The sequence below is a fragment of the Schistocerca nitens genome, chromosome 7 (genome assembly GCF_023898315.1).
Source record: "Schistocerca nitens isolate TAMUIC-IGC-003100 chromosome 7, iqSchNite1.1, whole genome shotgun sequence".
Lineage (NCBI taxonomy): Eukaryota > Metazoa > Arthropoda > Insecta > Orthoptera > Acrididae > Schistocerca > Schistocerca nitens.
Genome location: NC_064620.1, coordinates 135,484,969 through 135,512,434, shown reverse-complemented (window position 1 = coordinate 135,512,434; position 27,466 = coordinate 135,484,969). Strand labels below are relative to the sequence as shown.

The 27,466-nt window shown below is 42.1% G+C and overlaps 1 protein-coding gene across 1 annotated transcript in view; it reads left to right on the top strand.

The window, feature by feature from the left end:
• Window positions 1-19,338, top strand: part of LOC126194730 (icarapin-like) — a 48,939-nt gene extending 29,601 nt beyond the window's left edge. Inside the window, exons 2-5 of the mRNA XM_049932982.1 lie at window positions 13,538-13,690; window positions 14,719-14,810; window positions 17,301-17,498; window positions 18,770-19,338. Of these exons, the coding sequence (XP_049788939.1) occupies window positions 13,538-13,690; window positions 14,719-14,810; window positions 17,301-17,498; window positions 18,770-19,060 (734 nt within the window). The 3' untranslated portion in view covers window positions 19,061-19,338. The remainder of the gene's footprint in view (window positions 1-13,537; window positions 13,691-14,718; window positions 14,811-17,300; window positions 17,499-18,769) is intronic.
• Window positions 19,339-27,466: the final 8,128 nt, after the last annotated feature.

Sequence of the window (27,466 nt, the reverse complement as noted above, 5' to 3'; positions counted from 1 at the left end):
CTATTCTTTCTTTTTTTTTTTAAACCGGGACATTTAAAAGGCGTTTCGTCATTGATTTTTCACTGAGGTTGAACAGCTCGCAAATAATGCTTACCGGTAGTAATGGAAATTGAGTGGTAAGCAGCGTGGGTACTGCGCTGAACTTGGCTCTGAGAATACGCTGATTTTCCACGGCAGTCTAATCACCAGCCATTTGAACGTCCACTCTGGGACTTTTCCATGCGTCACGGTCCTCATTACACGCATCCATATTGTTCCTACAAGTTTTCTTATGAGGTCTATCTGCCGTCCATCACATTGTTTTCTTCGTCTTTTCTTACTTTTAGAATTCACCAAAGAACTTCCTTGGTCCATGTACCATCCGTTCTCCTGGCTATCTCTTTTAATTTTCGTTTCAGTCATAATTAAATCTTCCACTCCAGTGTTTCTCTTGGTACTTACCAACATGCATCCCTCCAGTACTTGCTGAAAAAACCTGTTTTTGAATGGATTTTGCATTAAAAGTCCATGTCTCACTGCCACAAGTCAGAACAACTAATAAACTTTCACAGTCATAAGATTTCCTTTTGATTTTTTTATTTAGTTTTCACGTGGAGTAGGAGCTACCTCTGCAACTGGGTAATTGCATTGTTTACCTGACCACTGAAGCACGAGACTGTTCAAACTAACTATTCGGTTGATGACTGCTTCACAACAAGAAAGTATATGGTCCAAGGAGAATGTTAGGTCTGTGCCACGGAGCATGACTTACAGGAAATTTTTTAAAGTTCGCTCGTCATCCACCTGTGGGTGTAGGAACACATTGTACAACCGTTGTGTGCTGATTCAAATGTATTTTCTATCATTATATTAATGTTACTCGGGATACACAATGGTGTATGAAGGTCTTTTTTCTGTACTTACGAAGTGATTGTAGTGCTGGAAGCAGAATGCTTCACCAGCGGACGACGGTTCAATCCCGCGTCCGGCCATCCTGATTTAGGTTTTCCGTGATTTCCCTAAATCACTCGAGGCAAATGCCGGGATGGTTCCTTTCAAAGGGCACGGCCGACTTCCTTCCCTAATCCGATGAGACCGATGACCTCGCTGTCTGGTCTCCTTCCCCAAAACAACCCAACCTTCACCAGCGGGAAAGGCTAGCACACATGAAGTGCAGTATCGAAGTGAATTGCCGCTGAAAATGCTTCAAAATAAAATAAGGCGATGCGTGTGCTTCGAAATACAAATAGCATTTATTCAGTTGCACAGAGAGGTAACCTCAGTCGTCAATATCGACCACATTTTTCTCGTCAACAAAGCGGTCATTTCAGCTGCGTTACGTGTATACATGAGATATGATTTGTGGACGAATATCCTGCTCCCGGCGTTTTTTATTTCAATACATCTTCCTCCCCAACTCTCTCCCCCAAGAGGTCGTGACTGTTGGTTTCATAACACACAAAAGCAATCCTCAGACTTACAACATACGTTTCTTCTTTTTTTACGAGACTTTTTGGCAGCGCTTCTGAGAAATAACAGGAACTGAAATCGATTTTTCCAAACATAAATTTGAACCCCAGATTTCACAGATGCGAGTCCATTGTCTTGAGCGAAACAACGATTCTGCCATTATAAGCGTCAATACTGATTTCTGCAGATAACGTCGGATTCACTATCGTCTGCATAAAATATCCTGTTGACGTTAACAAAATGAATCGCCACAACCAGAAATCAGGTCTTTCGTTGTCTAACTGGTATGGTTACCAGCTTCTTCGTACAGTGGCTTGCATCAGCATGCTAGTTAGTTCGTGGGTGGTAACAGCAGCCTAATTGCCTCCTAGCACAACAATTAGTCGTCAGCCGCTCGCTGTTCCAGTGCGAGTCCCCTGTAACCCTGTTTCTTTCAGCACAGTCGCCAGTTTAAAGTTTTCTGGCAGTTCTGCGTATGTTATAAGCCGTTGCGTATTCATAGCATCAACAGACATCCTCATCTTGATGCGTATCTTTATTCAATAGTAAGACCGAATTTGTGGAAGAGAAAAATAAATGTGTACCAGGTGTCGTGTATAAGAATAATTTAAGTTATACTGTATAGAGATGTAATTCATAAGTCAGTTATTATTGATTTTTCCGGCCTAAGCTTACTTCAGGGCCTTCCATCTCGTGTACAAACACGTAGCCCTGGGCCACAAGAACCGCACTGGTGGATCCTCTACTCCACTCATTGGAGGGGGATCTATGTGTCATAGGGCAGTGGTTCACTTCAGAGACAGGTTTCTCACTCGCGTCTGATAACTGTCACTGACTGCACCTTGTTATGCTTCATCATATTCGGCCACTTCTTCTTCCATTCATGTATGTCTCCAACAGCAAGGACACTGGAAGTACGCGGACAAAACACTGCGCTACTGCAGGTGCTGTAGACGCCGCCTTGGCTGCTGTATCTGCTGAATCGTTTCCCGTTTTCACTCCTACATTGCTCCCTACCCGGCAGAACACATTTCCTCTCTCCCCATCTCCCTCCACCAAGTGCTAAAGTCAGAGGAAGATTTCCGGATGGACTGGGTGAGTTCCTCTGGCAGCTACAGGACTCTAGCTGGAACGAAAACACTATAAAATCAGTGAACGCCTAAAGCAACTTGTAACTGAATGAGGCAAACGGCTAAGTGGAATAGCCAGGGAATCCAGTTCAAAGTTCAGGGCAAGAGAGGAGTCGATCACGTCTCAAGTGTTCAAAAGAAGCTTCTGAATGATGACCACTTTACTTAACGACTGATTAAATTACCGAACGAGGAGTCGTATGTAGAAGATACAAGATAAGAGGAAGAGGAGCATCGGTTTATTGCAGATCGAATGCAGCTACTATGTAGCTACCTTCAGTGCATTTATGTCCAAATCATGATGACTCAAGACAAATAAAATCGCACATGGTACCATTCGATATTACAGATGAGTTTTATTTACGATGAATCACCACTGACTTGGATATAATTGCACTGAAGACAGCAGCAGAGTAGCTGTACTCGATCTGTAGTAAACAGATTAAAAATTTATGACCGATGCTGCCCTTCCTCCTATATTGGATCCCGCTAATTTACAGCACGCCATTCCTGATGGAAACAAACCTGTATGTAGAGACATTCGAGGCACATTCATGAGGGTTTGGATTTTAATATATGGGGTGATAAAAAATTCGCGCCCTCGGACTTCACAGCGCGATTCGTCACATACTGGCAATTCAAAACTGTCTCACGAAATTTCGTCCTGCGCATATTTCGCACACTAAATGGACGTTAAAGATTGGCAATCTGGCAACACTGTAATCACATGTACGGAAACTACCCCTGTCAACAGATAGACCAGAGCTGTGCACTTGGTGCACAGGATAGCGCTCTGGATTAGGATATCTGGCGTCTTAATCGTTATTGAGCGATTACATGGGTCTCCTACAAAACGTTTGCAGTTATGTACTACTACGGTCAGCTTTTAAAGAAGCCTTTTGCACGTCGTGGACACGAATTGTTTCGCTCCACTGTACCTGCTAGATCCCAAACTTGTTTTGGGTGTACCCAACCCCTATGGTCCCACTGAAATTACACTCCTGGAAATGGAAAACAGAACACATTGACACCGGTGTGTCAGACCCACCATACTTTCTCCGGACACTGCGAGAGGGCTGTACAAGCAATGATCACACGCACGGCACAGCGGACACACCAGGAACCGCGGTGTTGGCCGTCGAATGGCGCTAGCTGCGCAGCATTTGTGCACCGCCGCCGTCAGTGTCAGCCAGTTTGCCGTGGCATACGGAGCTCCATCGCAGTCTTTAACACTGGTAGCATGCCGCGACAGCGTGGACGTGAACCGTATGTGCAGTTGACGGACTTTGAGCGAGGGCGTATAGTGGGCATGCGGGAGGCCGGGTGGACGTACCGCCGAATTGCTCAACACGTGGGGCGTGAGGTCTCCACAGTACATCGATGTTGTCGCCAGTGGTCGGCGGAAGGTGCACGTGCCCGTCGACCTGGGACCGGGCCGCAGCGACGCACGGATGCACGCCAAGACCGTAGGATCCTACGCAGTGCCGTAGGGGACCGCACCGCCACTTCCCAGCAAATTAGGGACACTGTTGCTCCTGGGGTATCGGCGAGGACCATTCGCAACCGTCTCCATGAAGCTGGGCTACGGTCCCGCACACCGTTAGGCCGTCTTCCGCTCACGCCCCAACATCGTGCAGCCCGCCTCCAGTGGTGTCGCGACAGGCGTGAATGGAGGGACGAAGTGTCGTCTTCAGCGATGAGAGTCGCTTCTGCCTTGGTGCCAATGATGGTCGTATGCGTGTTTGGCGCCGTGCAGGTGAGCGCCACAATCAGGACTGCATACGACTGAGGCACACAGGGCCAACACCCGGCATCATGGTGTGGGGAGCGATCTCCTACACTGGCCGTACACCACTGGTGATCGTCGAGGGGACACTGAATAGTGCACGGTACATCCAAACCGTCATCGAACCCATCGTTCTACCATTCCTAGACCGGCAAGGGAACGTGCTGTTCCAACAGGACAATGCACGTCCGCATGTATCCTGTGCCACCTAACGTGCTCTAGAAGGTGTAAGTCAACTACCCTGGCCAGCAAGATCTCCGGATCTGTCCCCCATTGAGCATGTTTGGGACTGGATGAAGCGTCGTCTCACGCGGTCTGCACGTCCAGCACGAACGCTGGTCCAACTGAGGCGCCAGGTGGAAATGGCATGGCAAGCCGTTCCACAGGACTACATCCAGCATCTCTACGATCGTCTCCATGGGAGAATAGCAGCCTGCATTGCTGCGAAAGGTGGATATACACTGTACTAGTGCCGACATTGTGCATGCTCTGTTGCCTGTGTCTATGTGCCTGTGGTTCTGTCAGTGTGATCATGTGATGTATCTGACCCCAGGAATGTGTCAATAAAGTTTCCCCTTCCTGGGACAATGAATTCACGGTGTTCTTATTTCAATTTCCAGGAGTGTATTTGCAAAGCGCTTTGCTAGCCCTGCTGGTGACATAAGCTCCTAACGAAATGTGACGGGCCTTAACGTGGCAAGAATAATAGTTGCTGTTAATCGGTGGGACGATTGGGGAAGGATACATACAAAACAAGTTTGGAATATAGTAGATGCAACGGTGCAAAACAACTCGCGTCCGCTACGTATAAAAGGTTTCTTTAAAAGTCGACCAATGAAAACGGTTCTATTTCTATTTCTATGTTCGTAGTACATAACTGCAAATGTTTTGTAGAAAACCCACTGTAATCGCTATATGACGATTAAGGCACCAGATACCGTACCACGCAGACTACTTTTAGCGAATAAAAACAAATAAGCCTCGATCCAGAATCGAACTCTCGACCTACTGCATGCTAACCCAAAACGTTATCCACTGCATCAAGTGCACAGCACTACCGCTAATCCTGACTGAGGTATTTACCGTACACGTGATTACAGTATTGCCAGATTGCCAATCTTTAACGTCCACTTTGTGCTTGAAATGTCCGCAGCTCGTGGTCTTGCGGTAGCGTTCTCGCTTCCCGCGCACGGGGTCCCGGGTTCGATTCACGGCGGGGTGAGGGATTTTCTCTGCCTCGAGATGACTGGGTGTCGTGTGTCTTTCATCATCGCCAGTCGCCGAAGTGCCGCCAACTAAAAAGGGCTTGCAATTTCGGCGGCCGAACACGGCCAACAATGCCGTACGATCATTTCATTTTTGTGCCTGACATATGCGAAGGGCGAAATTTTTTTTGAGGCATTTTTGTATTGCTAGGACGTGAGGAAACGTGCTGCGGAGTCAGAGTGCGCGAATTTTTCTTCACCACGTATAAGTTACCGGAAATTTGGAAATCATTCGTTCAGATCCTTCGACCTTCTGCAACTGACATAGCGCTCCATCTACGAGGCCACTTCTGTACGGCGGGAGCGGTAAATACCAGTTAGAGAAGTTCAGTGGCTTCACGCATTTCGGGATGCGGTTCCCAAAGGTAATGGAGGCATCAGGCGCGCTACAGTAGCTGCAGCGGACTGCGCGTTGGACGCGTGCTTCCGCCGGCGTGCAGGAACTTGCGGATTCCCGGAACTGTAGCCGGGCCGGTGTAGGTGAGCGTGTTGTTCCAGCCGGTGGCGCATGCGCAGGCGCGGTCCGGGACGGCCTCGCGTCGCCGCCACGCGTCGCCGGAGTTGCCGCATGGCTGGCGCGCCCGCCCTTGGAGCACCTGTTGCGCTTCTGGCAGGTCATCAAGAGCAAACTGAGTGGCGCGGGCGACGGCCGGGTCCCACAGAGGCATGTTCGATGATCGTCGATATTTACAAACTGTAATGATGATGTTCGATGTTTGAGTGTCGAAAGATTGCCAACTTCGATGTTAAAAGGAAGACCCCACCTGAGGTTGTTCGGCGGACTGGTGCAAGTCTGTATATTTTACACCAGTTTGGTGATTTGCGCGTCGAATCTCTTTGTGAACATGTCTCTCTCTCTCAACGACACCACTGCAACACATCCGCCACCTGCCAAACGTGGCCACGGGTTGGGGGTGGCGGAGCAATATTTTTGAAGGAACTATGGCAAGAATATCGGCTATTCTCGTTGCTGAGCGTGGAATGAGGAGGTTCTCCGCATAGTCTTTGGAAACACTGACAAGGAGGGACACGATGATAGCACGTGTGTACTAGAACGAGCTGTGAGGAGCTAATCCTGCGCTGAGAGAAAAGGTTGACACAGCAGAGGAATTTGTGGTGGACTGGATCATCACAACAGTTGGAGGAGTGATGTTCACCTCCCCCCCCCCCCCCAATTCCCGCGTATGACCCCAGTTGTTTTTTGCGCCCTAAAACAAACACCTCGGTGTATATATAGCACTACTGCCAACAACACGAACAGCGTTTTCGATGCTTATCAAAATCCTACCATTGTTAAAATTGATATACAATGTTAGCAACACAACCCGACTGATTTTTGTTGAGGGGGGAGGGGAGGAATGTTGATAACGCGACGTATCCGGACCTCTTTCTTTACTCATTTCCGGACAAAATGCTCGAAAGATAGACACACACACACACACACACACACAAATACAAAGTTCACAACGGCACTACGATGGTATAGTACGCTACTTGTGTAGGTTGATGATGAATAGGGCTCTATTTACTCAGTCATTCGGTTTTCGCCATGGCAAGACTAGCCGAGATATAAAGTACGATTTAGAAAAAAATGGTTCAAATGGCTCTGAGCACTATGGGACTTAACATCTGAGGTCATCAGTCCCCTAGAACTTAGAACTGCTTAAGCCTAACTAACCTAAGGACATCACACACATCCATGCCCGAGGTAGGATTCGAACCTGCGACCTAGCGGTCGCGCGGTTCCAGACAGTAGCGCCTAGAACCGCCCGGCCACCCCGGCCGGCACGATTTAGAAAGCATCGTTCCTGTGAAAAACAGCACGAAGTGTTGAGGGCTGTTGACAAGGGAGTTCAAATTGATTCCATATTTCTATATTTCCAAGAGGCTTTTGACACTGTACCACACAACCAGCTTGTAGTGAAATGGCGTGCTTATGGAATATCGTCTCAGTTATGTGACTGGATTCGTGATTTCCTGCCAGAGAGGTCACAGCTCGTAGCAACCGACGGAAAATCATCGAGTAAAACAGAAGTGATTTCTGGCGTTCCCCAAGGTATTGTTATAGGCTCACCTTAACTATATAAACGGAAAATTTTGGAAATTTGTGGTAAGGTATTATGGGACCAAACTGCATAAGTGATCGGTCGCTAAGCCTACACACTACTTAATCTAACTTAAACTAACTTACGCTATGGACACACAACACCTATTCCGAGGGAGGACTCGAACTTCCGACGGGGGGGAAGCCACACGGACCGTGACAAGGCGCCTGAGACCGCGCAGTTACCCCGCGCGTCAACTATATAAACGATTTAGGAGACAATGTGAGCAGCTGTCTTAGGTAGTTTGCAGATAATGCTGTCGTTTATCGTCTAGTAAACTAATCAGAAGCTCAAAACTAATTAGAAAACGATTTAGAAAAGATAACTGAATGGTGCGAAAAGTGTAAGGTCATGCTAGAGTGCTAGAAGGAATCCATTACACTTCTTTACACGATAAGCCAGTCTAATCTAAAAGCCGTAAAACACATAGAAAGTGTTGTGGGGAAGGCAAACCAAAGACTGCGTTTTATTGGCTGAATACTCAGAAAATGCAACCGACCTATTACTACGCTTGTCAGTCCTCTTTGGAGTACTGCTGCGCGGTCTTCGATCCTTACCAGATAAGATTGACAGAGTACATCGAGAAAGTTCAGAGAAGAGCAGCATGTTTTGTACTATCACGAAATAGGGGAGAGAGTATCACGGGCATGATACAGGGTTTGGAATGGACACCATCAAAACAAAGGCGTTAATCGTTGCGGCAGAAATTTCTCACGAAATTTCAGTCACCAGCTTTCTCCTCCGAATGTGGAAATATTTTGTTGACGCCGACCTACATAGGGAGAAACAATCACCATAATAAAATACGGGAAATCAGACCTCTCGCGGAAAGATATAGGTGTCCGTTTTTTCCGCGCACTGTTCGAGAGCGGAATAATAGAGAATTAATTGTGAAAGTGGTTCCTAGTACGCTCCGCCAGGCATTTAAGTGTGATTTGCAGAGTTCAAAATTGTTCAAATAGCTCTAAGCACTATGGGATTTAACATCTGAGGTGATCACTCCCCTTGACCTGGAACTACTTAAACCTAACTAACCTAAGGACATCACACACGTCCATGCTCGAGGCAGGATTCGAACCTGCGACCGTAGCAGCAGCGCGGTTCCGGACTGAAGCGCCTAGAACCGCTCGGCAACAGCGGCCGGCTGATTTGCAGAGTATCCATGTAGATGTACATGTAAACATTGGGCACTGTGAAGAGCTCTCCACACTGTAACGTTGTACATTACTCCACGCGTAATACACCACTGGCCCCTCCCCTGGTTTTCCATTGCCATATGACGCGTGGTTTTTTTTAAAACTGTTTGCCCTTCCTCTTGTAAGCGCATTGGCAGTTCTTCGGTTGGCATTACGAGTTCGCTCAGGTGACAGGTGGCAACGAGCCCGCATGCAGGGAATACAAAGCACCAGGACGCAGAGGCGAGGAGCACCGCCCCACATACCGGCAGAGTCAGCAGCCTCGCGACACGCCCAGCTCCCAACACAATGCGCTTGCGTGCGTCAGTATTAAGACAGGCGCTCTGGGCGTGGCCTCACTGCTGCAATGTGCTGACACCCACCGCCTAGCTGCAGGTGCGCCCGTCACGAGTTGTGCGACGCAAAAAAAGTGCTTTTGTTCTGAACATGTAGAGCCCTACACAGCAAATTTAACAGAAATCAGCAAAGCGTATTCTATCGTAATTGATTCTTGCGTATGCATTCAATGATTTTTAGTTAGATGACTTCGATACAGAAATGGCAAGCATATTTCATTAACATAGGCCCTATGCTGCGTATTTGGTTCTCAATTATTAATACGAATACCATAATTTGGATTAATGTCTATAACTACACTACTGACCATTAAAATTCCTACACCAAGAAGAAATGCAGATGATAAACGGGTATTCATTGGACAAATATATTATATTAGAACTGACATGTGATTACATTTTCATCCAATTTGGGTGCATAAATCCTGAGAATTCTGTACCCAGAAAAACCACCTCTGGCCATAATAACGGCCTTGATACGCCTGGGCATTGAGTCAAACAGAGCTTGGATGGCGTGTACAGGTACAGCTGTCCGTGCAGCTTCATCATGATACCACAGTTCATCAAAAGTAGTGACTGGCGTATTGTGATGAGCCAGTTGCTCGGCCACCATTGACCAGACGTTTTCAATTGGTGAGAGATCTGGAGAATGTTCTGGCCAGGGCAGCAGTTGAACATTTTCTGTATCCAGAAAGGCCTGTACAGGACCTGCAACATGCGGTCGAGCATTATCCTGCTGAAATGTAGGGTTTCACAGGGATCGAATGAAGGGTAGAGCCACGGGTCGTAACACATCTGAAATGTAACGTCCACTGTTCAAAGTGCCTTCAATGCAAACAAGAGGTGATCGAGACGTGTAACCAATGGCACCCCATACCATCAGCCGGTCGTGGTGGCCGAGCGGTTCTAGGCGCTACAGTCTGGAATCGCGCGACCGCTACGGTCGCAGGTTCGAGTCCTGCCTCGGGCATGGATGTGTGTGATGTCCTTAGGTTAGTTAGGTTTAAGTAGTTCTAAGTTCTAGGGGACTGATGACCTCAGATGTTAAGTCCCATAGTTCTCAGAGCCATTGTTTTTTAGCCCATACCATCACGCCGGGTGATACGCCAGTATGGCGATGACGAATTCACGCTTCCAATGTGTGTTCACCGCGATGTCGCCAAACACGGATGCGACCATCATGATGCTGTAAAAAGAACGTGGATTCATCCGAAAAAATGACGTTTTGCGATTCATGCACCCAGGTTCGTTGTTGAGTACGCCATCGCAGGCACTCCTGTCTGTGATGCAGCGTCAAGGGTAACCGTAGCCACGGTCTCAGAGCTGATAGTCCATGCTGCTGCAAACGCCGTCAAACTGTTCGTGCAGATGGTTGTTGTCTTGCAACCGTCCCCATCTGCTGACTCAGGGATCGAGACGTGGCTGCACGATCCGTTACAGCCATGCGGATAAGTTGCCTGTCATCTCGACTGATTGTGATACGAGGCCATTGGGATCCAGCACGGCATTCCGTATTACCCCCCCCCCCCCTGAACCCACCGATTGCATACTCTGCTAACAGTCATTGGATCTCGACCAATGCGAGCAGCAATGTCGCGATACAATAAACGGCAATCGCGATAGGCTACAATCCGACCTTTATCAAAGTCGGAAACGTGATGGTACGCATTTATCCTCCTTACACGAGGCATCACAACAACATTTCACCAGGCAACGCCGGTCAACTGCTGTTTGTGTATGAAAAATTGGTTGGAAACTTTCCTCATGTCAGCATGTTGTAGGTGTCGTCTATGGTGCCAACTTTGTGTGAATGCTCTCAAAAGCTAATCATTTGCTTATCACAGCATCTTCTTCATGTTGGTTAAATTTCGCATCTGCAGCACGTCATCTTCATGGTCTAGCAGTTTTAATGGCCAGTAGTGTACATCTGTACTCCGCGAACCACTGAAGTGCATGGCAGAGGGTACGTTCCTCTGTACCAGTTATTAGGACTTTTTCCCGTTCTATTCACATTTGGAGCACAGGAAGAATGATTGTTTAAATGCCTCTGTGCATGCTGTAATTAATCCAATCTTATCCTCACGATCCCTACAGGAGGGATAAGTAGGACATTGTAGTATATTCCTAGGGTCATCATTTATAGCCGGTTCTTGAAACATTGTTAGTAGACTTTCTAGGGATAGTTTGCTTCTAACTTCAAGAGTCCGCCAGTTGAATTCTTTCAACATCTCAATGACACTCTCCCTGCAACCATTCGTGCTGCTCTTCTCCGTATATATTCAATATTGCCTGCCCATCCCATGTGGTACGTGTCCGACACACTTGAGCAATATTCTAGGATGGGTCACATGAGTGATTCGTAAGCCATCTCCTTCATAGATGGATTGCATTTCCCTAGTATTCTACCAATAAACCAAAGTCTGCTACCTGCTTTACACACGACTGAGCCTGTGTTATTGTTTTGTGGATCACTTCTGTTACCTTTCCTGTAGATGGGTGTGACCTGGACTTTCTTCTAACTTCTGGGCACACTTTTCTTTTTCAAGAGATCTACAGAAGAGAACAGTTAGAAGAGGAACTAACTCGGTGGAAAATTCAGTATAGAATCTGATAGGAAGTCCATCGGGCCCTGGAGCTTTGTTCAGCTTTAAAGTTTTTGGCTTCTTTGCAACACCAGAGGCACTCGTACTTATCTCACTAATCTTTTTAATGGCATGAGTATTAAATTGGGGCAATTCTCCTGGGTTTTCCTTTGTAAAGGAATATTTGAAAACAGAGTTAAGCATTTCTGCTTTTCTTTTGTTACCCCCCAACTGCAGTTCCATTCTTGTCCGTGAGTGACTGGACACTAACTTTGGTGCCACTAACAGCCTTTACGTAAGACCATAATTTCTTTGGGGTGTGTAAAAGATCATTTGGTAATATTCTGCTACAGTAATCAGTGAAGACTTCATGTTTCGCTTTCTTGATCTGCATTTTTTTATTTTTTTATTTTTTTTTTTTTTTTCGGTCAGCACCTCTCTATCTACAGCACTATGCTTTGTTCTGCACCTATTATGCAGTAGTCTATGTTTCTTTAGAACTTTCTTTACAGTGACTGTATATCATGGAGGATCTCTCCCATTATGAACTGTCCTACTGGGTAAAGATCTGTCCCAAAACAAAATCATTCTTAAAATTAAATCCAACATATTCAACAAGTTGATCAAAAAAAAAATTTTTTTTTCATATACCAACAATATTGATACTCACGGAAAATTAAAAACCTGTAATAAAAACAAATCACAAAAAATGAGGAAAATACTGTTGGTCAGCAACAAAAACAATGAGGAAAAAATGCTGAATTAACACTCTCCCAAGAGGAGAAACAGAAACAAATCGCAACAAAGGGCGGTACTTCCTACCACATTAGGCAATGATAAATCTGCAATTTACTAAAACTGCACACAATTATAGCAAGAAATAGGTAAGAATTTTTTAATAAATATGAAGCCTACACCCCAGATTTCAGGAGTGACAAATGGCCTGCCCTCCCTTCCCCCCTCCCTTGTGGACATCTATGGATGGGTACACATTATTGTTCAGTTGTTAAATCATCACATAGTGCGAGCTTTGGAATGAATCCCAGCACTGCATTACCAGCTGCTGTATAATTCTTTGCTTATCTGAGCTGTACTCAAGCAATTATATTTCTGCATTATTAAAGACTGGCCTGAGTGTCTTTGTAAATGAAATGTAAGTGTCTCTCCGAGTAAATGAAATAGTTATACTATCTTCATTACATTTTTATTATTCAAAAAATACAGCTGTGTGTTGACTGGAAGCTTTTTTTACATTATGTAGTTGAATTTTCTGTTATTTTGGCCCTGATTGACATCACTTTCTGGATGTTCAGCAGCAGAACTGTCTGCCCTGCTATTAATTTTCCACCCATAATGCAGTCTCTTGAAAGGTTTATCTATACTTTGTGAAACAAATATACTTTCCATGTGTTAGACAGCATTTTCTCTGTCACAAATTTAACACCAAAATGATTTTTAAAAATAAATAAATTGACAGGAAAACAACAGATCTGGGCCTGAGTCAGGCACATGGATTCATATAACTGACAAAAGAATAGAAAAGGAACAGATTTCCTTTCTGTCTCCTGAAACTTTGCTGTACAGAAGTGTGCTGGTTGTGTAAAGTTTTTATGCCACTGAAATATTTTGTCAACCATCGCAACAGGACACAACTACTGTCTGATAACATGCCTATTTATTTCTTTTCAGGGACACCTTCTGATACAGAATTGGTTTTTGTGCCTCTTGAATCGAGGGCTGGTGTAACGGAGAGTGTGGAAGATGTTGATGACTCTAGTGATGATGATGATGATTTCATCTTCCCATTTGGAGGCTTCTTTGGATTCTCCAGCTTCATGCAAGGTTTGGATACAGTTCTCTTTATTAATGACTGTTTCTTTCAAATTGCTTTGGTTCATTGTGTAACTTAGATCTTATGTGGGCACAATAGGTAAATTGAGTTGATTTAACAAGTTGAGAGGGCACCCATGGACTCTGCATCATTTCTGTCATAATACGACTTTGTTTTATTTAACTAAAGTTAAGTGCCCACTAAGTCAGGCACATTATAATTTGAGAATATATTTATATCAATTAATCTTTAATACAGATATTGGCCAAAGTGCATTTTCATTTTTAATAAGGAAATGTTACATCAGCAAAAGGAGTGAAGTACACTAAAAATGAAGTAGACAGAAAAACAACAGCAGTTCACCATTTGAAAGTCCTCTTACATAACAGTGATTAGTTAATGATACTCCATTCCATAGATGTTTATTAAATGTGACAATCAGTCATACAGTTTATACAGAAAAAGGTTCATGGTCCATATAGTCACCTGCAAATGTAGGACGTGATACACAGAATTTTAGAAATAAATGAATAATGTTGTTTTGTTTGAACATAACAGAGTTTTACTAGCCACGGTTGTATTGGAGGTGGCAAATGACCTAGACTTCCACTTACCTGTGAACTGACTTAATCAGTTAATTTAATGCGGACCTTGAATGACAGTGCAAATCAATATTTATCACATGGACAGAAAAAAAAAACAATGCCTGACCAGCAATCAAACTGTAGACCTTTATTTGCTCACCTTTCTTCTTTAAATACAGTCTCCATCTGGTGACTTTTGTTTTGTGGCCATTAGGCTGTAGTCAAAAGCCCAGTTCTCTGTGTAATGTTTGATCATCCACAGCTGGAGACCTCATCAGAGGCTACAACAACTCAGAAAGTCTCAATTATAGGATGCAATGTAAAGTGTGTAAAGGCTACTACCACCTATTTGTTTGCTGTACAAAGCCACAATTGTCTCAAGAATGTGAAGAATTACTTTGTTATTAGGTGCACAAGACACAGACTACAAAATAGACTCTTTTTTAATATTCCAGATTTCATGAGGAGAATCACTGATGTTCTGAAGGGCATTCCAGATGGAGCATTCAATTTTGGCAAGGAGGGTAACACCACATCAACCACTAAGGTATGTATTGCATAAATATGGTTCTGACTAAAGTGTATATGTTCACCACATGTAAAATAAAATCCTGAGTAAGACATATGAGATTTAAAAATGGAAACAGAACATAGTCTCCTTACATCATACACCCCCAGTAGACCCACATATTTTTGCCTATACTATTTTTGCATGAATAAAAAAATTAGTAACATTACTGCATTGGAAACAGGCTATGGAATCATCTCTAGTAATAGATATTAATTTATTGCCTTACTGTTGTTTACTGTGTGGGAGAAACAAATCCAGCTACTTTACCGCATTATTTACACTGGTCAGCCAGAACATTATGACCACCTAACCAATAGCCGGTATGTCCGCCTTTGGCATGGATAACAGTTGTGACGCATCATGGCGTGGAAACAATTGGTAGATTGCTAGAGGGAGTTAGCACCACATTTGCATACACGTCACATAATTCCCATTGATCCCATTGTTTGGTCAGGTTCAGATCTGGAAAGTTTTGGAGGCCAGCACATCAACTGGAACTCGCCACTGTGTTCTTTGAACCATTCCATCACACTCCTGGCCTTGTAACATGGCACATTATGCTGTAGAAAAATGCCACTACTCTCGGGAAACATGATCACCATGAAGGGGTGTATGAAGTCTGCAATCAATGTACGATTCTCCTTGGCCATTATGTTGCCTTACACAACCTCCACTGGATGCATGGATGCCCATGTGAATGTTCCGCAGAGCATAATGGGGCTGCCACCAGCTTGCCAAACGGGTGTCAAGCAGATGTTCCCCTGGAAAACAATGGATTCGTGCCCTCCCATCGGCATGATGAAGAAGGTTTCGGGATTCATCAGATCGTGCAAAGCTCTGCCACTGCATCAATGTCTGGTGCTAATGGACACATGCCTATTTCAGCTGTAGTTTCTGATGTCATGGTGTTCACATTGGCATATGCATGGGACATCAGCTGCAGAGGCCAATTGTTAGGAGTGTTCAGTGCACTGTGTGCTCAGAAGCACTTGTACTCTGCCCAGCATTAAAAACTGATGTTGGTTCTGTGACAATTCACTGCCTTTCCTGTTTTACCAATCAGCCCAACCTTTGGTGTCTTGACATCTGTAATGAGGGGTGGCTGCCCAATCATGAGACATCTAAATGTGGTTTCACCACATATTGAAGACACTCACCACAGTCCTTGAACACCTGACATGTCCTGCAGTTTCTGAAATGCTTGTGCCGAGCCTCCGGGCAATCACAATCTGTCCTCGGTCAAACTTAAGTAGATAGTGCACCTCCCCAATCCTACACATGGACAGCATGCTAACTGATACTACATGTACCATGCGAGTGTCTGACTAGCAGTCATCACTTGGCAAGTGACACTGCTATTGCCTGGAAGGCTTTATGTTGATAGTAGGTCAGTGGTTATAACGTTCTGTTTGGTCAGTGTGTAAAGTTGTATGTGTCTGCTTTTGCAGACAACTCTTCATTGTCACTGCCTGTAACAATACTGAAGTACATGGACTAAAGCATACAGTAGACCCTCGAAGTTAATGATTAGAAAAAACTAAGATCGTGTGAAATCCATCTCCAAACCAGATCAATGAATGAAGTACACATTTGACAGAACTACACTTTTTTCTTTGTGTTTAATTGTAAAATACAGAAAACCATTAAATTTCGATGTATAGTATTCTTCTTTTCATTTATTCCATGTCTTTTGCAAAAGACATACCCCATTCCCTCAAAGTGACATAGACTGATTTTTTTATTTTTAAAATTTTTCAACTAAAAAATTCCGCTTCTAAGTCACCTTTGCATACCATTTCTGGTGTATAGAGAAAGATGGTGCAGAATTTAAGATACTAGACTTGCACAGATAGGTGGGTTTTCCTAAATTTCTTAAGGTAACAAAATACTGGTATTGTCCCATTCAAGGGCAGCGGGGACAGGGGCAGCTGCCCACCACCCTCGACTTCTTTTTACGTGGACCGAACACCCATACTGCTCAGCCAAACTGATATGCATATTAATTCAGTATCAATTTGAAGAAAGCCATAACATATAATGGATACTGAATAGCAGAAGGAGTACCTAGAGCAATTTGCCATGATATCTAAAAATTTATTTTCGTACTTGCTGCAAAACCAACACAAGTCCCTCTTCAACCTGGATCTGTTGCTATTCATGCTTGTAGTTTCTTTAATTCCAAACCAAGTTTGAACCAGTTTTCTGTTTTCTCATTGCTGACAGAATGTTGAACTCCAGTCGAATTTTGCTTAATTTCACAGAAAACTTTCAAAGACTGTATTGTCCTTATATTAGAATACAATTTAACTTTCCAACAGAAAGTATGACAAATATAAGAAAGCAAGCAAAAATCTCCAAAATCTACACCACTACTTCCTTACTAAATAATAAATGAGACATTGTTGTTTTCCATAAACTTCAGAAAGACATATAGAAAGTATAAAAACATTATCATTTCTTTTATAGGTTGTCGGAGGTCACGTCATTACTGTCAACGAGACTGTTTACAAAAATGATGATGACACAGGAGTCTACAAAATTCAGGTGATTGAAGTAAAGCCAACAGAAGGGGCTATTGATTCAGAGCAGAACCCAACTGAAACATCTGATTCTGCCTCACCTGAGCAAGTCAGTGAAAATGACAATGAAATCCCTAAGGGAAAGGTGGGTTCTGATGGTGATGAACTTACAGCTTGAAGTTAAGCAGTTGCAAGTGTGCCTGCATGAAAGACTGATGATACCTTGTGTGATTTAAAAGCTGCTTGCATAGAATTTTCACATAAAAACATCTTCAGACCTGTCCTGTATAAAATAGCAGCTTAATAACTTACACACACTGCTCACATTTTCACCTTTGAACAAAAATGTTACTGAAAGAAACCAAATGAGCCTTGTATACTGCAAATTTTTATTCCATAATTTTAAAAGCAGTCTCACGTACTGGTTTATGTACATAATTTATGTGTAGTATTATATAAAAAGTGCATTTTGCTGTATATAAATTGCAACAGTAAAACTCTGCTGTACTTGACAATAGTGAATCTCCATGAGGCAGTATTATAAATTGGAATTAGCTGATTCAGTATTGTAGGCTTGTGCAAAAATCTGTAACCATAGGTTGTTATTTTTTCAAAGTGTATTAATTTTGTAACAGTATGTAATGTATTACACAATGCTTGTGCATGTGAAACAAATATAAGCACAATTACATGACTGAAAGTTTTATGATTCATTTCAGAATAAACCATTTACCAGAATTCCTTTAATTAATTAGTTAAATCTCTCTCTCTCTCTCTTTCTGTGTGTGTGCCTAATTATTGTGTTCGCATGTTTGCTTCCTGTTTTGCTTTTTTTGCATGTTTATTTGTAACTAAACACTGTGCTTCAGCCACCTTTGTGATGGGATTTTTCTAGTTCTCTGTTTTATAAACACTAATACAAAAGCAAATGCACTCAAACTGGTAAATTCATAATACTTGGAGCAATGGGATTTAACAAAAATGGTTGTTAGGTAGTACTTTCTAAATTAATTACTACTTTTATTTTGAAATGCAACATGCTGAACCTTAGATGAAATGGTAAAAGGGGAAACTAATGAAAAATGCAAAATCATCTTTTACTGTTTTCTTTGAATTATTGTGAGACACAAAATTTTGTAGTAACTAATCAGAAATTCCTTTTCTCATTGTGGTAATCTGTACGTGTTTTTATAACTGCTTAATTATGTTTTTCTTTCTCACTCTAGTAATCTATGTGTGTTGTATAACTGCTTAATGATGTGTTTGTATTCTATCAAAAACTGTTTCTAAATAATTTGGGGTTAAGGTTTTGATTTATTTTATGTTTTATCATGTTTGTTGTTACTTTCTCTATCTGCATGATACTGCTGATCTATTACATGTTTTTTCATTTCTCTGTTAATTTCCCTAATTTAGACTGAAGACGTAGCCGAGAGATTTGACAGAAGCTACTCTGAGAACACAGAACTACTTGAGTCTCCTGAATATTATTCTTCTGTTTTTTATGACAACTTGGACAATACCATAGATGCTGGAAGATATGTCGATCTCAGTCGCGATACTTACGTCAACGCAGTGCTCAGTGATCAAGCAGTAAAAGGTGGAATGGTCATGATTGACCCTGATGCAGAATTAATTGATGTCAACACTGGCGAAGTAATAGATTTCTCAGGATTACAGAACACCATCAATGAAAAATTCAAATGACAAAGCAGATTAGTGTTGACTATCACCAAAGATTATTCATGACAATAATTTGTGGCATACCATCTGACAGAAAGGACTGTTAATGCAACTTGCCATGAGGACTGAGAATGCTACATGTCTCTTGCCAAGATATGAAGAAGAAGATTGAAATTAATTTATTTATTGAATCCATGCAACGTAACTCAGGATAAATGTTTTGTACAAAGTGAGTGTGTTTTGTTGTATGTGTGCGCGAGTGTGTAATACAATTTTTTGAAATACAATTATTTATGTGTATGTATGTGAAAAGAGAAAAAAGTTTGTTAATTTTTTAAATTATTGTAATTAAATTTTTAATTGGAAATCTTACATGAAATTCTTTGTCAGTAAATGAGTAAGTTTAAACAGGTAACTATCACACTGTCTGTGTACTGCACTTCTTGCAACCATACAACTTTTTATTCTGGATGCTCTTGGTTCCTCATCATAACACAGCATGGGTATTCTGGCACATTCTGTAAGAACTAAGTTTGCCTTCTTGTGTTTTCAAGCTGTAATGTATTGATAGTGCCCAACTTTTAACATCAGTCATACTTCAACTGTGAGGGTAGGCTAATCATTAGATTCTTAATGCACACAGGCCAAAGAATATTTGGATGAACAACAAACATCTTGTATCATACGCATTTTGATAGTCAGTCAGAAGATTTGTTTATGTTCAGGAAAGAAATTTTCTACTCATGCTTAAATGATTTGCATCAAGCTGACTGAATTTTTAACTTGTTAGAAGCAATTTTTTGGAACTGTGAAAAAGTAAATGTTAGTGCTGAAGTATAATGAAAGAGATGAATAATTGACAATTCATGTCACCTCATGTACATATGAAATCCTGATTAGGTAACATATTACAACAGACACAAGGAATACATATGAAACATAAATGTACACAGAAATATTGGTGTACTGTCCATTACTCTGCTTTCATGACATTGCATGAAAACACTGGCTTGCACAGTGCTTAGATGACTGGAACTTTACAAGAAAGTTACCAACAACAGAGAATTATCAACATTTTGAAAACCTTGTCATCATTTAAATGTCATGTAGTGATCTTAATTTCTACCTTGGGAATGATATTTCATATGGCTTTCAATTTGCTATAATTACATAATGCTTCATGAGATGCTAGTGTCCTTAGCAGCTCTTATAATTATAGTACAATAGTCCTTGCTGAAAACTTATTCCTATTTCACCAGTTTTTACACTTTCTTATTAATTTCTTCTTATTTGGTCATATATTTTCCCACAATTTTGAAGTATTTGATCAGAAAGAAAAAAGCTGTTGCTTCTTTTGTGCCATTCATTCTTGATTAGTGTAAGGTAAATTTAGTTTTCCAAATAACATTCTGTGTAATGAATCTGAAACTATTTGTACACTAGTTTCCTGCTTTTCCAGCTGTATGCAATTGAAGGTTTGATTCTAGAGTGGTGTCATCAGTTTAATTTTTGTCATAGTTTTCAAAGGTACCTCAAATAGAACTTACGGCACATTATTCTACAAAGTGAGATTGACTGAAGTTGAGATTCTCATCTTTGAGCATTACTATATAGATTGTTACACAATGTGACAAGTGCAAACATTTGTTTGGGACTGGGATCTTTTAGGTATTGTTAACACCTACTCTGTTTACAAGTGAGATCATGTGGGTCAGGAAATATTGATTAATTATGAGGTTTAAAATGAAATGCAAATACAGGCTGACAATTATTGAACTATATGAAATAAAATCATTGTAACTGCTGAATGGTTTTTGTTAGGATGTTTAAAATGCACGGTGGCCATGGGGCATGATGGGAATTAGTATGTGCATGCGCACATGCCTTCGTTTTTGAAGCCCACTTTCTTTTGGATGGGTTCATCAATAAGCAAAATTGGCTCATTTGGGGGACTGAGAATCCACATTTCATGATCAAGAAGTCTCTTCACCTTCAGTGGGTGACTGTGTGGTGTGCAGTGTCTAGTCATGGAATAAATGGTGCAATATTCTTTGATGGCACAGTGACTACCAAAGAGTATGTGAAGGTTTTGGAAGATTGTTTCATCCCCATTACCCAAAGTGACCCTGATTTCGACAAGAGGTGGTTCATGCAAGCCAGAGCTCAACCCCATTGAAGCAGCAGTGTTTGATGTCCTGGAAGAGCACTTTGGGGACCGCATTCTGGCTCTGAAGTACCCAGAGGCCACTGGCATGGGCCTCGATAGTCTGCCATATTCTCCGAATCTGAACACATGCGCCTCCTTTTTGTGGGTCTATATTAAAGACAATGTGCACAGCAAGAACCCCAAAATCACTGCTGAACTGAAAACAGCCATTCAGAGGTCATTGAGAGCATCAGTACTCAGCACTTCCGCAGGTCATGTAGAATTTCATTATTTGTCTGCGCCACATCATCGCCAAAGAGGGCAGGCATATCAAACATGTCATAACCTAAATCCAAATACATCTACATCTACATCCATACTCTGCAAGCCACTTGACGGTGTGTGGTGGAGGGTACCTTGAGTACCTCTATCAGTTCTCCCGTCTATTCCAGTCTCGTATTGTTCGTGGAAAGAAGGATTGTTGGTATGCTTCTGTGTGGGCTCTAATCTCTCTGATTTTATCCTCATGGTCTTTTCACGAGATATACGTAGGAGGGAGCAATATACTGCTTGACTCTTCGGTGAAGGTATGTTCTCGAAACTTTAACAAAAGCCCGTACCGAGCTACTGAGCGTCTCTCCTGCAGAGTCTTCCACTGGAGTTTATCTATCATCTCCATAATGCTTTCGCGAATACTAAATGATCCTGTAACGAAGCGCGCTGCTCTCCGTTGGATCTTCTCTATCTGTAGTGATGTCTACATGTTGAATAAAGTGTGCGCAGGCCAAAGTTTCTAACTAATTTACATTTTTTTGTTTCAGACAGTTCAATAATTGTCACCCTGTAAGAACCACACTTAAGTCACATCATAATTATCAGTTGCCTGTTCCATGATACACAGCGACTAATTGAAGTTTTCAGTACTTTGTGTCACAAATTAGCTATCATATCTCATTTTCATAGTCTTACTACATTAACTGGAGCACATTATTCTGTGATAAGCATATTTTTTTGTAATTATCACCCTTTTTCCAGTTGCCAATACTGAGTGGTAGATTTTTGGCAAACTGATTTAGAATATGGAGTTTCAGAGCAATCAAAATTCATTTTGTAAGTTTTGGTGGCTCTGAAAATGTATCTCCCCGATTTGACTGACTATTACATGTAGGTCTAGGAGCTTTACTGCAGATATGGTGTCAGGGAAGACCTCAGGGTACCATCCTATGTCTCCAGTAAGTATTAAGTACTGTTTGAAAGTGAAACTCAGTGGCACTTCTCCAGTTGGAAAGACTAAAGCGTTCCATATAGAGGTAGATAATGGAGTTTTCTATTAACTTTTCACAATCTGATGATATGGCAGCCCATATGGGAGATGTTGGAAGCAGAGGGAATGGCACCAATATGCACAGTGTTTATTTGGCTGGAATACATATTGAACAAGAGACCACACCAGCAATCATGACAGCATAGGGTGCAACCAGTTGTATCGGGTTATAGGTTGCAGTCTATTTGTGAACAAGTGATGCCCATTGAGTGGATCACATAATTGTATTTAGAGAGTGGTGGAGAGGTTAAAGATGAGAAGTGACATTCACAATATTCCAGAGAATCTTACAATCTGAAAGATTGTCTACATAACTGACAGAAGTTCTTTGATTTTGAATCAAGACAAAAAATCTGAGAAGTATGTGATTATGTAGATAAGGACTTGACAGTCATTTGTGCCAGTAGAACAGCATATAACTTACTGAACCAGAAAGTTTGGCAGGGGGGGGGGGGGGCTAGCATTATCTCCTCTCCCACTAGATAAAAATGATCTTTACAAACCAAAGTCACATCTTGCCCCACCTTGAGTGCAGGTGTCTGTTCACTACCTGTTTGAAGAAAGATGGAACATAACTTATTTTGACTACTGATTAGTAGCAAGTGCAACCAGATAAAGGTGTCAAGATATCTTAGAACTCCCAAATAAACAATGGCCTTTCATTTGCTTTTTGTAAATCTGTGCCTGTGTAGTTGTTACTTCAAAGTATCTGCAGAACAAGAGCTGTGATTCATTTATCATGTTGTTAATGGCTAAAGTTTTACTGTTTTTGAAAGGCACACTTAAATTTCTCTACATTAGAAGCTAGCTGTGGATCTTCACAGCAGGCTGATATTTTGACAATATGTAACTGGATACAACTACAATTTTCACTAAAAGTAATTTCCTCCCAAAGATAACTGCACTGTCTGCAAAAATTTCCAAAGTGTGAGCAATGTAATCTGCTGTGTCATTACTGCACAAGAAGAATGACAACAGTTCTACCAAACTTTCCTGGGGCACAGATAAAATTGTTCGTGTGATTGTGGAAAACTCTCCATCTACAATATTTTCCTTTTCAAAAAGTTATCGGTCCAGATGTAGATGAATATCGGGTTATTTTGTTTAGTAACCATCTGTGTGGCACTGAACTAAATTCTGAAGACTCCAGAAGCACCAAATCTATATTGGAACCTCTGACCATGGCTCTTGGATATCATGTGTGAAGAGCACAAGTTGGGATTTGAATGGGAATTGCTTTCAGAATCTATATGCCATTTGCAAGAGAGGAAACTGTTGGGGTCTAGTTAGGTAATTATGTTTGAATTCAGAATGTCACAATTATTATACGAGGGCAGTTCAATAAGTAATGCAACACATTTTTTTTCTCGGCCAATTATGGTTGAAAAAACCGGAAATTTCTTGTGGAATATTTTCAAACATTCCCGCTTCGTCTCGTATAGTTTCATTGACTTCCGACAGGTGGAAGCGCTGTACGGATCTGTTAAAATGGTGTCTGTAACGGATGTGCGTTGCAAACAACAGGCAGTGATCGAGTTTCTTTTGGCGGAAAACCAGGGCATCTCAGATATTCATAGGCGCTTGCAGAATGTCTACGGTGATCTGGCAGTGGACAAAAGCACGGTGAGTCGTTGGGCAAAGCGTGTGTCATCATTGCCGCAAGGTCAAGCAAGACTGTCTGATCTCCCGCGTGCGGGCCGGCCGTGCACAGCTGTGACTCCTGCAATGGCGGAGCGTGCGAACACACTCGTTCGAGATGATCGACGGATCACCATCAAACAACTCAGTGCTCAACTTGACATCTCTGTTGGTAGTGCTGTCGCAATTGTTCACCGGTTGGGATATTCAAAGGTTTGTTCCCGCTGGGTCCCTCGTTGTCTAACCGAACACCATAAAGAGCAAAGGAGAACCATCTGTGCGGAATTGCTTGCTCGTCATGTGGCTGAGGGTGACAATTTCTTGTCAAAGATTGTTACAGGTGATGAAACATGGGTTCATCACTTTGAACCTGAAACAAAACGGCAATCAATGGAGTGGCGCCACACCCACTCCCCTACCAAGAAAAAGTTTAAAGCCATACCCTCAGCCGGTAAAGTCGTGGTTACAGTCTTCTGGGACGCTGAAGGGGTTATTCTGTTCGATGTCCTTCCCCATGGTCAAACGATCAACTCTGAAGTGTATTGTGCTACTCTTCAGAAATTGAAGAAACGACTTCAGCGTGTTCGTAGGCACAAAAATCAGAACGAACTTCTCCTTCTTCATGACAACGCAAGACCTCACACAAGTCTTCGCACCTGAGAGGAGCTCACAAAACTTCAGTGGACTGTTCTTCCTCATGCACCCTACAGCCCCGATCTCGCACCGTCGGATTTCCATATGTTTGGCCCAATGAAGGACGCAATCCGTGGGAGGCACTACGCGGATGATGAAGAAGTTACTGATGCAGTACGACGTTGGCTCCGACATCGACCAGTGGAATGGTACCGTGCAGGCATACAGGCCCTCATTTCAAGGTGGCGTAAGGCCGTAGCATTGAATGGAGATTACGTTGACAAATAGTGTTGTGTAGCTAAAAGATTGGGGAATAACCTGGTGTATTTCAATGCTGAATAAAACAACCCCAGTTTCAGAAAAAAAATGTGTTGCATTACTTATTGAACTGCCCTCGTATATGTAAATGTGAGGCTTGTGAGGTAGAATTTTTATGCATCAGTTCAACAGATTTTGAAAACTTGTTTTGTTTCACACAGTGATGACATCTGAGTGGTAATTAAAATGCTTAATTATGTAACATTTCATTTCCACAGAATTATGAGTTCATACATTTCCAAGTGCAGTAGACAGTACAATGAGCAACATCTTGTACCCACAATTGAGAACTATGCTGTCATTAAGAAAGCGGTACCCTAAAAAGTAGAACAATCTTTATAACCAGTTTTCGTTCACTTTTTTGGTAAGATGATACACAAACAGTCATAGCAAGAACATGGTCATGGAAATTTAATATGGACTGGAGAAATAAAATTTTTAAATTACTAGTGCAGCCTTCCGCAGAATGAGAGTTTGAAAAATTGATGCTGCAGTACATCAGAAGTGACACTGGTTAGAGAGTACTTCCACATCAACATTGTAATGAACAAGAGCTTACAGTGCAAAGAAAGCACTTTAGTAAAGAAACACAAAAGGACAGGAGTAATTGGTTTTGAACTACTCTATTTCCTTCTGAATAAGACCACTGAGGTCTGAATACAACTCTAAAAATAGTTCATGAGTGCTATGACCACAGCTGACTAAAGGTGGTGTAAGTACTTTACAGTTTATTACTACAGTAGGGAAAAAACCTCAAAGTCATTAAACACAACTAAAGATGGTGCTACATAATTCATCACATAGGAACAAAGACAGTCCACATTCTCAATTACATGTTTGCTTGACTGGTTACATCACAATAGAGCCCCCACCCCTCCTCCTGTAGAATAGAGCTCCTGCAATGAAAGGAATTTGTGCTGAATTGCGTTGCCCACTCATGCAGACCAGCACTGGTATCAGTAAGTGAGAGCACTCTTTGAGAGGACAAGGCCTGGTGATGTGAGGATCTGTAGCAGCTGACTACATTGATGACGGTGGGGCAGTGGATGGAGCTGGTGGAGTGAAGGCCTGGTCAACAGTGGAAGGTCTAGAGGCAGGCATCAGCTGATGAAAGGTTGCCACTGTGTTTAGCGATAACCCAAGAGCATCATAGTGTGAGAATCTCCTAATAATGGAGAGAGACTAATCTAAGGCAGTTGCGCAGGTGCTCTGTGACATCTTTGTGAAGCACGGCATGGTTACACTGAGAGCAGTCTTTATGGACAAAAATGGGTGGGTTCACTTAGTGAAACACCTTGAAGGTCCAAAATTTGAGGTGAAGTTCCTCATTTAGAACACCAATGACTGAGCACTTTCAGGATGTTCTTGTTGCATGGAGAGAAAATCCAATGGAAGTCTCAGTTTAACTGTACTGCATTTCTGCTGCTGAAGTGCCAAGGTCACTTTGAAACACAGTTCACAACCTGAGTAACACCAGTGGCAAGGCAGTCAACCAGGAAAACTTGTGTGACACAACAACAGTTCTACATTTACATCTACATCTATGTGATTACTCTGCTATTCACAATAAAGTGCCTGGAAGAGGGTTCAATTAACCACCTTCAAGCTGTCTCTCTACCACTGCACTCTTGAATGGTGCATGGGGAAAATGAGCAATTAAATTTTTCTGTGTGAGCCCTGATTTCTCTTACTTTATCATGATGATCATTTCTCCCAATGTAGATGGGACAACATCATCTACAAACAGATTGTTTTCGCTGTCGGAGGAGAAAACTGGTGATTGAAATTTCATGAGAAGATCCCGTTGCAATGAAAAAGTCTTTGTTTTAATGATTGCCACTCCAATTCATGTATCATGTCTTTGGCACTATCTCTCCTATTTCATAATGATAGAAAGTGAGCTGCCCTTCTTTGTACTTTTTCGGTGTCTTCTATCAGTCCCACCTGATGCAGATCCCACACCGCACAGCACTACTCCAGAATAGGGCAAACAAGCATGGTGTAAGCACTCTCTTTAGTAGACTTCTTGTACCTTCTAAGTGTTCTGCCAAAGAATTGCAGTCCTTGGTTTGCTCTACCCACAACATTATCTATGTGATCATTCCAATTTAGGTTATTTGTAATTGTAATCCCTAAGTATTTAGTTGAATTTACAGCATTCAGATTTGTGTGACTTATCATGTAATCAAAATTTAGTGGATTTTTTTTTTAGTACTCACGTGAATAACTTCACACTTTTCTTTATTCAGGGTCAATTGCCCCTTTTTGCACCAAACAGATATCTTATCTAAATCATTTTGCAATTCATTTTGGTCATCTGATGACTTTACAAGATGGTAAATGACAACATCATCTACAAACAATCTTAAGA